This window comes from Centroberyx gerrardi, chromosome 17 (genome assembly GCF_048128805.1).
Source record: "Centroberyx gerrardi isolate f3 chromosome 17, fCenGer3.hap1.cur.20231027, whole genome shotgun sequence".
NCBI classification, from domain to species: Eukaryota; Metazoa; Chordata; class Actinopteri; order Beryciformes; family Berycidae; genus Centroberyx; species Centroberyx gerrardi.
Window position 1 is genome coordinate 3,327,665 of NC_136013.1, and position 14,349 is coordinate 3,342,013.

A 14,349-nucleotide genomic window follows, 5' to 3' on the forward strand; every position below is an offset into this window, starting at 1 on the left:
TCCTGAAAAGAAAAAGTCATTTGAGACACAAGTGAATAACAGAAGTACACAGCGCACTAAAAATAAAGACAAACACTCAGTTGAGGGGAGGGTGGGTGAAAACTTTATTTATCATCAGGTGGTAGGAGTGCTCTTCTTCTCGCTGCTGCGTCTCTCGGCAACAGTTCTCCATGCGCTGTGCAGGGCGACTCGGCCCATGAGCAAGGTGATGGTGAAGTTGCGTCGGTACCATTCCCTGGTAGCCAGAGGGGAAGAGGGAAACAGAGACTTCAGATAACAGATTATGCTGCGCTGCCACAAAATGAGATTCTATAGAAAGTTTAGTTCCATTTGGAAAAAGTGACATCCAGTCTTCTTTTTCTGTTGTTCCACTCGTTTTAAGTTTCCTTGGATAAGGGTAAGCTAAATGCCTAAAATATAAACACAAATACAAAATAAATGCCAAATTATGGTACTTTTTTAAATGATGGCAGGTAACTTAAGTTCTTAACTGACAAAATGATAATGAAGTTTACAGACTGGATCCCCTCAATTTAAGATATATGGACTTATAAAGTTAAGGTAATGTTTTTTTGTTTTTTTTTAAATGAAGCATTTTGGAATATACTTATATACATATACATTCAAATCTAGTTGTATGGCAACACTTAATACATGATGCTACAGTAGCTGGCTGGCAACCTTAAACATTAAGATAAGACAAGATAAGATTGCACTTTATTGATCCCCTAGGGGAAATTCAGAGATGAATTGAACAATATTGGGACTGAATGTAGATCAAAGAATGCTATTTCATCATACAGCACAACATAATAAAGCCTGAACTTTGCTGGAAGCTCATTTGCACACAGATAAACTGTTTCAGCTAGACTGAAACAATAAGGAAATAATACTCGGGGAAGGGAGGGGCACAATCTTATATTACTATATTTATTCAGTGTGCCAACACCTAAAGCCTAATAGCGAGGAATAACAAGGACAGTATTGTTCTCCCCTTTATGGTGCAATCAAACGTCAGAGTTTAAAGCCCACACAGAAGAAGAAGAGCTGGTGCAGAGGTGATGTGTGTGTGTGTGTGTGTGTGTGTGTGTGTGGGCGGGAACCTTCTCTTTCCACATGAATCTAGAACCTAAAGCCAGGCAGCCGTTTTGCAATTCTAATTCAAGTGCAGCTCTTCAAAGCCTGAGATGTTTGTTGTTTTCTGTACACATGGTATAACAGACTCCAGCACAACGCACAGGCAGCTCCCATGGAGGAAAACCCGCCCGCCCGCCCGCCCAGCGGCACCATGGGAGATACTCACTTGTTGTAATTTGCATGTCTTATTCTGTTTTTGTCCAAGAAGCTTTTGTAAAACACTGCCATTTCCTCGCTGTTCAGAGATCGCCTTCGTCCTGAGGGAGGAGAGAAGGCACAGCAGAGAACATCAGATTCTCACGTCCTTTTTAAACCGCCTGCTCTTACATAAAGACACTCCCGTTCACCGTGCTTCTGCATTGTCACTTTATTGACTTCGCGGTCCATCAGGCTTTCACCTGAGCTCCATCCGTCTCCACCTGTCAGACAAAAGCGACTGATGCATTGTGACTGAATTTATGATCTGTGCAGGAGCGAGGTGTGCCGGAGTTTCCTTTCTACTTCTAAGAATTTAATCTCCTTTTCTTCAAAGCGCCCGCACACGGGAGATTTTGGGGAGTGCAAAGGAGTCTCTACCTGCGGATAAGCCACCAACCGCTCACAGTATAATATGCAGAATTAGCTGCATCTGCTCACCTTGCTCATCTCGCTCTGACAAGCCTTCTGCCTTCAGCTGGGAGATGATGAAAGCATCCTTTTCCTGCAGAGAAAAAACAGAATTAAGACGTTTTAAAAATGTCTTTGTTGGTGAATTCTACCAAACTCAAGGCTTTTAAGTTTCTCATGAAGTTTTGAATGTAGTTATTCGGATGAGAAAAACAGCATAATAAACTTCATCTGTGTTGTGATCCCTGGACAGTGGGTATCTCAGTATCTAAGAGCAGATTCTCTTGTGCAATGCTGCTCTCTGCTGGTGAAAATAGGAATTTGACCAATAACACCCATCATTTCCATAACAGCTTCACATTCAAAAGGACAGAAACATCATTAGAGATATGATTAATAATGATAACAATGATAATATGATACTGATCCCCGCAAGGAAATTCTACTTCGACCGAAAGATCAGATTTAAAGGTCTGATTATTATTTACACAGAAAATTGTTAGGCACTTTTTTCTAATATACTTATATAATAACTACATTTCTCCTTAGTTTGATTTCCCTTAAGTTTACTTCTCTTGGACTGAGGTAACTGGTAAAACTGAAAATATATAATTGTTCCTGGCTGATCTTTGGTTATCATCTCGTCTGATATTAAATCCATGTTAGCACATCCTCTGTATTCATCAAGTAGAACAATTAGAACAATTTTAGTGCTAAAACCTGCATGGGAACCAAACCCGGGACCAGAAGGGACAAGGCTGGAAGTAACTAATTACATTTACTCATGTTACTGTAATTGAGTAGCTTTTTTGTGTACTTGTACTCTTCAGAGTATTTTTTAAAGTCAGTAATTATGCTTTTACTTACGTACGTTTTTGCTGAAGTATTGTACAGCTACATTTTAAATCACATCCATTACAGAGTATGAAAAATAAGAAAACACCGAGCCTGTAGAGTAATTAATATGCCAGATATGTGTGTTACTGTAGATTTTAAAGAGATAATCCGCAAGAATCTTGTTTTTCTTGATTCTGCCGATACCTTTGGTGATAAGCGGTCACTGTTTAGGTGTTTTGCAGTCCATGGAGCCACTGGCCCAACATGCTGTAATAATAAAGACACTCAGCGTCGACTGCAGCCTCTTATATTGCTTCTGCCTTCTTGTATTTATCCCAAACAAACCACTGTTGTTGCTTTCTTAAACATAAAACGCATCCCTTCCTGTGCAGCAGAGGACCCACTCATAGGTGTTAAAAGCGTTCATGAACTGTGTTGAATCACTTGTATGGTATCAATTGATGATAAGAGTAGCAAAACAGACATTTAATTATATGAAAATATTGCAGATTATTACTTTAAACGCTTAAGCTATGTGCATATTACAGGTGGAAGCCCAAATCAGATTTTTTTTTGTTCATATGTGACACAGATCTCACTTTTTCTGAGCAGTGTGAAGACAAAAATCTGCCGCCTGTTGCACCAGCTGAACACACACTCTATCATAGTTAGGGTGTAAACAGGAGTGGAAGTAACTAATTGCATTTACTCACGTTATTGTAATTGAGTAGCTTTTTTGTGTACTTATATTTGAGTATTTCATAAAGTCTGTAACTTTACTTTTACTTGACTACATTTTTGCCGAAGTATTGCACTTCACTACATTTTAAACCACATCCATTACAGAGGACAGACTTTGTGTCTCTCCATCAGCAACAGAAACTGGACCAACGTAATTGGCTCATCCTCTGAACAGCCCTTTGAGACATGCTTGTGATAAAGAGCTATACAGATAAACAAACTTGAACTTGCACTTGTAAGACAGACTGACAGACAGATGAACCGAGGGCCGGATGAATGTCTTATCTCTTATTAACTCAACACGTCTTTTATTACCACAAGAGGGCAGTGAAGCCTTTCTGCTGCTCTCTCCCTCAGCCACAGCTGAGCGATGGCTACAAGTTCCACAGACACACTGTTCACAGACCAGTTCTCTTGATGAAAATGCAAAACTGATTAGAATTAAAGGAGCGTTTTCATTGTCAGTAATCCCTTCCTTCACAAATGACTGGCTCTTAAAGGAAAGGAGAATGATGACGCCTTTATGTTTATGTCATATGATATGAGAATAACTTGTTTGTGTTTTTGATTTCTCACACTTTTCCTTCTCCCTTCTCATTGTATTGATTTGGAGAACAGATAATGGTGACAAGGTTCTGCTTAATTAATAATGTTGTGATTTCTTTGTGGGGATGATCTTCAATGACATGCATTATAAAAATGTTAAAAATAAAGATTTTACTGTCATGTTTTTGTTGCTGTTGTGCGGTAACTTTCCTGAAAGCGCTGCAACCAGAAGATAATGTTTTTGTCGACTGACCTCTGAAAAGACGACTTCCCAAAGAAAATCAATAAAGACATTTTCATTATTTGTGAACGCCAACCTTGTTGAAGGTGATGTTCTGCTCGGTCCAGAACTCGTGGTTCCAGTCCTCCGTCTCCTGCCTCAGGTTCCTCAGCCTCTTCTGCAGCTCGGTCTCGTTCTCGGGGATGTGGTATATGATCGGCCGCAGGTTTGACAGGCGGTTTGGGGGACCAATCCAGTCGTGTGTGGAGTCAGCTGCTGGCCGGAAGTTAGATCTCTACACACAAAGAGAGACAAGACAAATCAGACATTTTTTGCTTATGTATATTGCAGATGATGTTTATCTAGAACTTTGATTTTGTGCTGGGATGCTGTTTTCTTGGCAAGATCTGTCTTGAAAAAAATATTTTTTAATCTCAGCAGGTCGATCTGATTAAAGTAATTATCCATTTTCATATGAATACATTTCTATTTTGCTACTCTCTATTGCCAGTTGATATAACACAATAATAATTCAACCTATATCCAGTTGATGAAAGCTCTTCCATTGTCTGTTCTAAACAGCCGGTGTCTGGTAGCTCTTTCCTGGGAAAAGTCCTGGAAGCGATGTGTTTTACGTTTCCGGTTTGTTTGGAACAAACAGAAGAAGAAGAACTGGGTAGTTAGCATGAGCAGTGATAGCCACCATGACTGAACAGACAAAGAAAAGAGAAATTCAAACTGCATCAACAGAGAATCCAAGCTCCGCCCACACTGTTTGATTGACAGGTGATCTGTGGGAAGTGCAGTGCAGAAACACCACAGTGATGAGGCTGAGCAACAAAGATGGGGGCTAAATAAAAAATATGAATGAGTGAAACAAACCAGAGATAAAGTCACATTGTGTTTGTTTACATCTCTCAGTAAAAATGCTGTCAACAACATAACAGTCAGCCTGCCGCCTAGACTCTAATGGTTTTGGTCTACTGGGAGCAGGTCATGACCCGACCGGTTGACCAGTCCCACATCCCCAAAATGTTTAAAACTAGACGACAAAATAAACTTTAAAACAGATCACAAATTAGGACAGACACAGGAAACTGGCTTCTGGTTCAGGAAGACTGTGATGGTCAAACAGGATGGAAATTTGAAAGGAAAAACGCCTGAATCATGTGGGTGAGGGGAAAAGTTAAAAGTTAAGTAAATAGTTGAGCTTTAAATACACACAGAGATGATGTCACGTGGTTTCACTAATGAGCAGGATCCACTGAAGTCTGTTTATCATTTCTAACCAGACTTCATGAGGAGAAGAGCAGTGAGAAGAAGAGCAGGCTGCAGGACAGAGGGACAAGACAGCAGGTAGCTACAGCTATTAACAATGTCAGTTCAATTTTATTAGAAACTAGGGATGGGATGATATATCGAAACGATCAGCTTGACCATCACAATTTCACACACTGTCCATTGAAATTATATGATTTGCACTTTGTAATGATATCTTGAAATTGTTGTTTACATTCTAGCGAGCCAGCGCCATTGCTTGAAAGATTTGTGGCTCAGAAAAAAATACTTTGTTGTCATTTAACTTTTATTTATTACATTGTATCGTGGTTGTATCGAATCGTGAACCCGATATCAAGTATCAAATCCTACTGTGAGATGAGCATATTGTCCCATCCTTATTAGGCTATAAACACTGGTTATCTAAGAATACAAGTTTAGCGTTATACAACCGATACACTCTTTGTAAGTTTTAGATAACTAACAGACTAAATTCCTAGATTGGAGTGTAAAAAAGACAATTATCAATCTACAATTTGTAGAACTTTGGGGGGGGGGGGGGGGGGGGGGCATTACTTTGGATACTGGGTCCATCTATTGCCACTGTGCTAAGTAGTTAGTAAACCCACTGATGTTGCAAAAGTGTTGCCTAAGTTTCGGCTGCTGACAAAATGTTGACAACCATTCCAGGAGAAGCAATGTCATGGCAACCAGATATATGCACGAGACAAAACCATGCCAACAACCTCTCAAGGCCGGTAGACATAACACTGGATACTGGATATGAAACATCCAACTCCGAAATCTACTGTAATTTAACGGTAATATTTCTGGTTCAGTAGATGAGATGATGATTCACGAACCTTGGGTGATTTGTCCTGCTGGGTTGCCTGTTTGGAGCTGCACTGCCGCCTGGTTACTGCTGATAAACTGGGCGGGCGCAGATGAGCTTGGAGATTAAAGGGACAGGATATCCTCCATAACAAACATGCCGCTGTTTTAGACGCCATTTCGGTTGCAATAACTCTCCTAAACGGCGTTTTTGAGATATAAATACGACGCTGCGTCCTGTTTGCCCCGCACTTCAGTTCATGTTGATGTCCTTCTTCAAGACGCGCGGTCACGTGAGTCGGGAACAGAAAATGCTGGACGACCAAAACATACACGCTTTACAAATAGTCAAACAACTCTACCGCAGAATAACAAATAGATAAATGTCGTTTTGTATTGATATGAACCTCTTTTTTGTAAAATAGACGTCTGTTTACATGCTTTGCTTGTCAAAACGAGTCGATGCAGATATCGCGGGGTTTTAATTCCATTGATTTGTAATGAGAAACTCCGTGTTTGGTCATGCTTGTGAACAGTAAAGTAACTAGGTAGTAAAGCCTAGGCTAATGTTTAGCTTGAGTCTGAGGTGCGCACCTTTCCACATCAATTCAGATGGCTGTACGTTGGCTATGCAGGTAAGAATTGAATTATAAAGCTGGTTAAGTAGTACAAATTTCGTAAGAACAGAAAGTTACAGTCATTTGACCGAGGTGGGGCACAGTCAGGTGATCAACGGTAGCTAACGCAGCTACTGTACCTAGCTTGACACAGACAATGCTATTCACAGAACAGCGGACGTGGATAAAGCAGCCGCTGTGTAATGCTACTCCCTTGGCGCTTAACTGAGAGGTCTAATCGTCGTATTTTGGATCCAAACCGCTCCGTGTCAGCGCTCTGTAGACTTCACTAACGTACAAGTCTGTCCAGTAAGTTATTTAACTGTACATTTTGAGGCACGACTCGCTCGAAGCAGCCCTTCAGCCTGTGGGCGGGGCGACTCCAGCCCGACCGCAGTCATCTGGACGGCGCTGAAGCGACCGGAGCAGCATCTGAAAACCCACTCACTGAAAATTTTTTTTTGGATTATCCGTGTGGATGCCACGTTTCCCCGGGAATTGCCTTTTAGCTGATGGAAACAGACATCTTTAAAAATGTGTGCGAATGTGTTCGGAGTTTTGAAAAGGTGAGAGATATATTCTTCGCATTTGGGAAGGCGGTGAGACATGGCAGGCTGGTATTTGCTACTGTGCAACTGACAGATGAGATGCGATGTGGGTTTAGGAGATACTGATAAAGACAGTGATGCTATATGACAAGTCTGCAGGTGTGTGGTCTTTTTTTTAAATTCGGTTGTTGCAGTGGGAATCTTCATATTTATACAAAGGCCAGTACCTAAGATTTTCTACGGCGACATAATGCGCAAATCCCTGCCGGTGGAGGCAGCTCCACCGGTGCTGAGCTCTGCTTGGAGCTGGAAAAAAGGTGCTTGAACGTTTGGGGAAATATCAGGCAGTGATGCTGATTCCATATTACCTCCATCACACCAGGCCTGATGTGCCATGCTGTGTGACTCAGAGGAAGGAAGACTTGATTCCTACTACCAGACCTATTCTTAGCTTCCAGATCATCACACTACATCAGACAGAGCCCAGAGCTGCTCCTGCTTCCCTGCCTCTCTACTGGATCAAACTAAAGGCATGAGCTGGTTGCATGTGGATTTTTTTTTTTTTTGTTGAGCTTATCCTAATAAATACTCAGATTTGTAAGCTCTGCCCAGGCAAACATCCATCCTCTCTATTCTGGAGATGCCCATCCCTCTTCCCTCTTACATAAAGTACTTTGGGGAACGCTCATACATAATCCTATCTATTCTAATAAATGATATTGATTCTATGAATAACAAATATCTTATTGTGGGCTACAGTATTCACATGCAGCGGTCGCATCATGTTTCCAGGCGCTTCTGTCTGATAATGACAGACTGTCTCATGATGCAACCTCTCCCCCTGAGCCATGTTCTGTTGCAAAAACTAAAATCCTTTTCTTATCTTAATCCTTTGTGTTACCATTCACCCTGTAGATATAAAAAGTGGGCTTTGATGTACACTGTGCAGTTTTGGGTTTTTTTGGGTTGATGGGGAAAGAAATCCCTCAGTGAACAGTTTTGCTGCTCTCTTTTTCTGAATCCAAAGTAGAGATTTTAAGGCTTCAGGTTGCTCCTCGCAATTCACAAACCGGTGCTCGCCAGCGTTTCAGGTAGTCATCCCGGCGGTGTGCATTGCAACGCCTGACCAGTGAGGAGGATTATGCGTGCTTGACTGACACCAAATATGTTTTATCCCACACCGAATCGAGCTTACCTACAGCCCTAATCTGAGAGGAACTGCCAAATATTCAAACACTCTCGATAATCCCTGGGGGGAGCCAGATCTGTCTCGTGGGTAAAATTTCAGGCTACACACACACACACACACACACACACACACACACAGTCTTTCACTTCTGGGACACACCCTTCCTCTTGATACACCCTTCCTCTTTAAAACTACAGAGAATGACCTGTATACTGTGACTTAATGAACATAATGAATTTACAGTCGTGTGCAACACCAGGCAGAGCTACCTTGACTTCTAGGCAACTAAAATACTATAAGATCCCTGTTATTTAGCAGAGTAAGTACCTCTCATCTCTGGTCACTGCTTTTACTGGTGGAGTTTTTGTAAGTGGTGTTGAGTTGGGAATTGATTTCACTGCTTGAGGCATGTGTGACGCAGTTCACAAGGCTTTTAGTTTGACTGAATCTTTTTGATGTTCTTAACTTGAATATTTTGGGTGCTGTTGGTCAGCTGCATTTTTTCGCTCGGCATTTAAAGCTAGATGGACAGGCTGGATGCTTTTTGTGTGGATTAGGAAGCTATCAGCATCATGTTAGCTTATAACTGTGACAGGAGCCTAATGCTTCGAACGGTTGTCACTACAAAATGTAGGTTAACCTCGTTCGTTTTGTTTTTTTTGCCTGGTTGTTAGGCAGAATTTCATGTGAATGGATTTGGTGGTCATTTATTCTTTTGTCTTTTATCATTAGATTATCCTGTAGTTTTGTCTCACAAGAAACAAGGTCAAGGTTAAGAAAAGACATCTCATTGCTCCTTTGGTACATTTATTACTCACAAATTCATTCATTCACTCCTGTTGACTATGTATTTACAATGATATGTATAGTCTACAGTCCATATTGCCCTTTATGTGGGGTCCTGTTGTCCTTGTTCTGTATGCTGTGTACTGTGAAACTTGTTGTCTGTCTCTACAAGTGTCACAAAGACAAATCCCAGAACATTTATTCTAGTTGGTGATTTAAGTGAGCTGCAGACTGTGTGTGTTTGTCCCAGTTTGCCAATAGGCTATGGAGCAACATGGGCTAACAAACCTAAACCTCTCTAACAAATAGCGTTTACTGTGAGCTTTAGAGCTTGTCACACTGTTCTTTCTTGTGACTTGTAGCATAATTAGGGCCTCGTGGTCCGCTGATGTGTAAATGGTAGAAAATCTAGTTGCAACTGCATTGTTGTACATTCCTCTGGACTGTAATCAGGGTGGGAGTTTAACAACAGTCACCAACCACATGCTGGTAAATGTTTGTCTTCTGTTTGTCTTCTCCACCAGCCACTTTGGCAGGTAACCAAACATCACTGGGAGGTCCTGTTCTGTTCCAAAAATGTGACTGTCAGAATAGTAAAAGCAGCTTTTGAAGTGATCCAGCCTCTGTTGCCAGTGGACAAACATGTTAACTCCCTGCCCTGCTCTAATGAGGCTCTGCTCCGCTCTGCCCTGAATTGTTGCTTATTGTTCTGACTTCCTTTGTCCTGCTGTGTGCCTTTTTTCCAGCCTGTTTGGGAAGCCCTTTGATGGTGGGAAGAGGATGGACCATGGCGGCCCGCCGCAACAGCAGCAGCAGCAGCATCCGATGCAGCAGCAGCAGCCGTACCACCCGCAGCACCCGGCCATGATGCGCCTGTACGAGATCCAGAGAGAGGTGGCGTCTCTGGGGCCGCAGGTCTGCACCTTCAGCGGCCTGCAGAACGACCGCGAGTACAAGCGGCTGGAGCGCGAGCTGACGCGGCTGCTGCTGGAGGTGGACCAGGTCGACACGGAGGGCAAGGCCGAGCTGCAGGGGGCGCGCAAGCGGGCCGCGCAGGAGGTGGAGGGCATGCTGCGCTACTTGGAGGAGAACGCCACCCACCCGTCCCGCCTGGCCATGGAGGAGCTGAGCCGGGAGGCGCGCCGGCTGGTGGACGAGGGCGTGGTGGCGCCGCAGCGCGCCGGCGGGGCGGCCGAGATCAGCGACGAGCTGGTGGACGCGCTGCAGGAGCTCATCCTGAAGCTCACCCAGGTCAAGACCGGAGGCAGGGTGCCGCTCCGCAAGGCGCGTTACCGGGCGCTGACCCGCATGTGCGCCGTGCAGGACGTGATCGAAGGGCGCACGCAGCAGCAGACCCTCTCCCTGCCGCTGTCGGGGGACACCCACGAGGCCGTGCACTGCATCAACCAGGTGATGGTGAAGGTGAGCGTGGCGCGCAGCCAGCTGGTGGCGCTGCTGATGGGCCTGAGCGGGAGGGACAGCTGCGCCCACCTGTCGCGCATCCTGACGGAGATGCTGGTGGAGCTGGACGCCCTGGACGTGTCGGGGAACGCGGCGGTCAGAAACTACCGGAAACAAGTGGTGGAGGAGATTAACGGGCTGCTGAAACACCTGGACCTGGAGGGGGAGGGAGACGACACGCGCAGGTAGGCAACACCGCCGGCTGATCGGAGAGGATGTAGTGGTGCGTTCATGTGCTGTCAGGATTACCAGATATACAACTTTCCCACCATGAAGTACCACTTGAACACCCCCCAAATTAGACACTGAAGGGGGGGGGGGTGCTTTGTTGAAGTAGGATTTGAGTTATACTACACACAGACAGTCAGAACCGGGGCAAAACTGAATTAGACTTTGACATATGAGTAGAGGTGCACCGATACCAGTTTTTCAGAACCCATACGAGTACCAAGTACTTTATTATGTTGATCAGCCGATTTGAGTACCACTCTGTTAACATTCATTCATGCTGCCTAATATTGGCCTATTATAAAACAACAGGAACAAGAGCTTCATTTGATTAAAAATATGCACTGAAAATTGCGTAACAGCTCTCAATCACATAAAGGAAAATAAAAGACAGTAATAAAATAGAAAATTGGCAGAATATTCTTTTTCACAAACGGCGACATTTCATCATTTTCATGTCGGTTCGCCTACCAGCAGCAAACCAGCCAGAATAAAAAAATATTACCTTCCAGAAATTTCAGTAATACAAAGTACCTACGTGAATATATTTGCGGGGGGGGCTCTATAGTGAATTAATTTCTTTTAATCCTGTTCATACCATATATTTACACCGACATTACATAATAATAATAATTCGGCTTTTTTCCAAAAGTGGCGGTGACAAATTTTACGCTTTTATTTTGAAGGCAGAATCGCCTTCTGGTGTCATTGTGACTGTCCCTGGCTGGTTTGATGGAGCTGCTTCGCCTCCTCCACTCTCAGCGCTGCCAGACACCTTGGCTTGGCACAGCTGGCGCTTTGCATCACCACACTGCAGACATTTTTCCTCCCGCCGGAAAAGTATTTTATTGCACCATAGCGCGGCTCATTAAAGTATCGGTATCAGGACAGCTGACCCGAGTACGAGCCGGTTCTGATACGGCGGGTACTATCAGTGCACCTCTGCGGATATGAGCAGCAGGACGTATAGTATGCTCATGAAAGGTTTAAGTTTCGTGGTCGTGTTCCTGACCCCGCAGATGTGATTATAGGGATTGATTGTGTGCTAGGAATTACAAAAAGTGATTGATTGTGTGCGTTTCATCAGGTACGACTTGGCGCAGAACAACTCCATCCGTGAGATCGAGGCCGTGCGGGGTCACGTCTCCCACCTGCGGGGGGAGGTCCTGCGGCATTGTGGGATGGGCGAGTTCAGCTTCAGACCCAAGGCGGAGCTGCAGAGCCTCCTCACCCACCTGGACCAGGTGGACACGGCCAAGAACCCGTGCATCCGCGAGGCCCGCCGCCGCGCCGTGCTGGAGGTCCAGGCCGTCATCACCTTCCTGGACCTCCGCGAGGCGCTGGCCCGCCGCCAGCCGGGCCCCGCCGAGCACCCGTCCCACCGGGCCGTGTGGCTGGTCCTGGGCAGCCTGTCGGACCTGCAGGCCCAGGTGCTGGGCTTCGACGGCAAGCGGGCCGACAAGAGCTACATGATGCTGGAGGAGCTGCTGACCAAGCAGCTGCTGGCGCTGGACGCCGTGGACCCGCAGGGCGACGAGGGAACCAAGATGGCGCGGAAGCAGGCGGTGAAGTTTGCCCAGAACATTCTCAGCTACCTGGACATGAAGACGGACGAGTGGGAGTACTGATTCCTAAAAACATGGGTCACAGAACATCTTTCCTGGACGTGACGGCCATGTTGGGGGGGGGGAACTCACTGCAGGAGAGCGGGAGGAGCTGATACTGTCTGTATATAAACTGTTGCATTATCACTCCATGGGCTGGCCTCTGTAAATATCGGACTAAAATCCCAGAATGCACTGCAGCAGCGCTTTTTCGTCTTTTCGTGGTAGTTGTGGCCGACCCTGCTGAAGAGAAGTCAACAACGAAGAACTCCTTTTGTGAAATACACTTTGGAAATTCATGTTAAATTCCTGACATTTTGCGTGCTTTTTGAAGGTTTACAGAAAACCCGTTTTTTGAAATCTCCTGTATGTGTGTGTATGTGAGTTGTCGTCTGTGTCGTCGTCTTGGTGTGTGGTCGTTAAGCCTGCTGCCAAAGCACTAAATAATGCCTGTTACAGTGGCCGCATCCTTCGGACTGCAGTTGATATTGATAAGTTACCCGGGAGTGATTGCTTAGCATCGGCATCCCTGTCTGGCCTAATTAATTTGCCTGTCAGTTGCTAGTGAAGACAGCCAATCCATGTGTTAAATACAGTGACCTAATTAGGGAGAGAACAGCAGGAGTTAAGATTACAAGTCACCCACTGCTTCCATGTGAACAGGGCTGGGTATCAGTTATGATACCTGTTGGTAATGTGAAGATTTTTGGGTGTTAAGACATCAAAAAGTATAAAAAAATGCAAAATTATTGGACCATTTACAACCAGAGATCAGGTTTTCTTTTAACTTACAGGAACAAGTATAGAGGAAATCAATTGAGCTAGGTTTGATGGCAAGTACAGAAAATAATTTACTCTAATCTACAATGAAATGTGCTTTCATTAATCAAAGAAAGGTTTTTGGGGGGCATTTTAGAAGCGGTATCAAAACTGAGACATTTCCCAGCAGCACCCAGCCGAACTCTGTGTTAAAGCAGAGGTTGTAGTCACAGAGGGAACGGTGGGAGTTTACATTATTGATGTGAGGTCACTCTCCGCTCCTGCGTTGACCCTGTTTATCCCCTCAGCGTTTGGTCTGTGTTTCTGGTAGCGGTCCAATCCACACTTTGGTGGCAAACTCCCCAAACCCTGCAAAAAAAAAAAAAAACCCACAGCTGTCGCGGGCAACCGGTCAAAACGACAAATGAAAAGGCGAGCCTCTTTACAGATTTTTCTCCTGCGAGCTGCGATCAAGCGGCGCCGACGAAGTTAACATGAGGCTCAAATCTGTGTCGATGTCGTCAGCCAGCCGGGCGCGGACGGGAGGTTTTAAAAGGGAAGTCGTGCGGTACGAAGATGAGTCCCTTGCTGCTTGTGTAGTCGTTAGTCTGAAATATGTTTCAAATGTTCGTTGTGACTTTGTGTGTTCGCTAGGCTATAAATGGATCAGGGTTGAATTCAGAGATGGAGAGGAGGGGCGGGTGGGTGGGTGGGGTAATTTTGCTGTTGCTGCTTTAGGTTTTCGTTTCTACCCGATGTTTTCTATTGACGGAGGAGTGTGACTGTGAGAGGCCCAGGGGAGGGGAGGGGAGGGGAGGGGAGGGGAGGGCGGGGTGGTGAGATCCACCGGATTGACATATTAAGGCTGAAACGCACAGGGCCGGCAGTCAGGCAGGCGATGAGCGACGGCAGTGAGCGGTGACGGTGATCACAGCCGACGGAGCCTTCTAGAAACCACCGA

At 44.8% G+C, this 14,349-nt stretch overlaps 2 protein-coding genes across 4 annotated transcripts; one reads left to right on the forward strand and one right to left on the reverse strand.

Annotated features, from left to right (window-relative positions):
• Positions 1–80: 80 nt before the first annotated feature.
• Positions 81–6,535, reverse strand: coa8 (cytochrome c oxidase assembly factor 8). Its single transcript, XM_071906141.2, has 5 exons — positions 6,229–6,535; positions 4,185–4,382; positions 1,774–1,837; positions 1,304–1,394; positions 81–235 (listed from the first exon to the last, which is right to left on the reverse strand). Exons 1-5 carry the CDS (start codon positions 6,373–6,375, stop codon positions 115–117), a joined length of 621 nt encoding a protein of 206 aa, XP_071762242.2. The 5' UTR covers positions 6,376–6,535; the 3' UTR covers positions 81–114.
• bag5 (BCL2 associated athanogene 5) lies at positions 5,414–14,077 on the forward strand. Of its 3 annotated transcripts, none has more exons than XM_071906140.2 (3): positions 5,414–5,443; positions 10,083–10,982; positions 12,113–14,077. In XM_071906140.2, the coding sequence occupies exons 2-3, from the start codon at positions 10,117–10,119 to the stop codon at positions 12,651–12,653; spliced, it is 1,407 nt and encodes a 468-aa protein (XP_071762241.1). In that variant the 5' UTR covers positions 5,414–5,443; positions 10,083–10,116; the 3' UTR covers positions 12,654–14,077. The 3 variants fall into 3 exon arrangements, with proteins under 3 accessions (XP_071762241.1, XP_071762240.1, XP_071762239.1); XM_071906139.2 differs by lacking the exon at positions 5,414–5,443 and adding an exon at positions 6,547–6,831; XM_071906138.2 differs by lacking the exon at positions 5,414–5,443 and adding an exon at positions 7,268–7,379.
• The last annotated feature ends 272 nt before the right edge of the window (positions 14,078–14,349 follow it).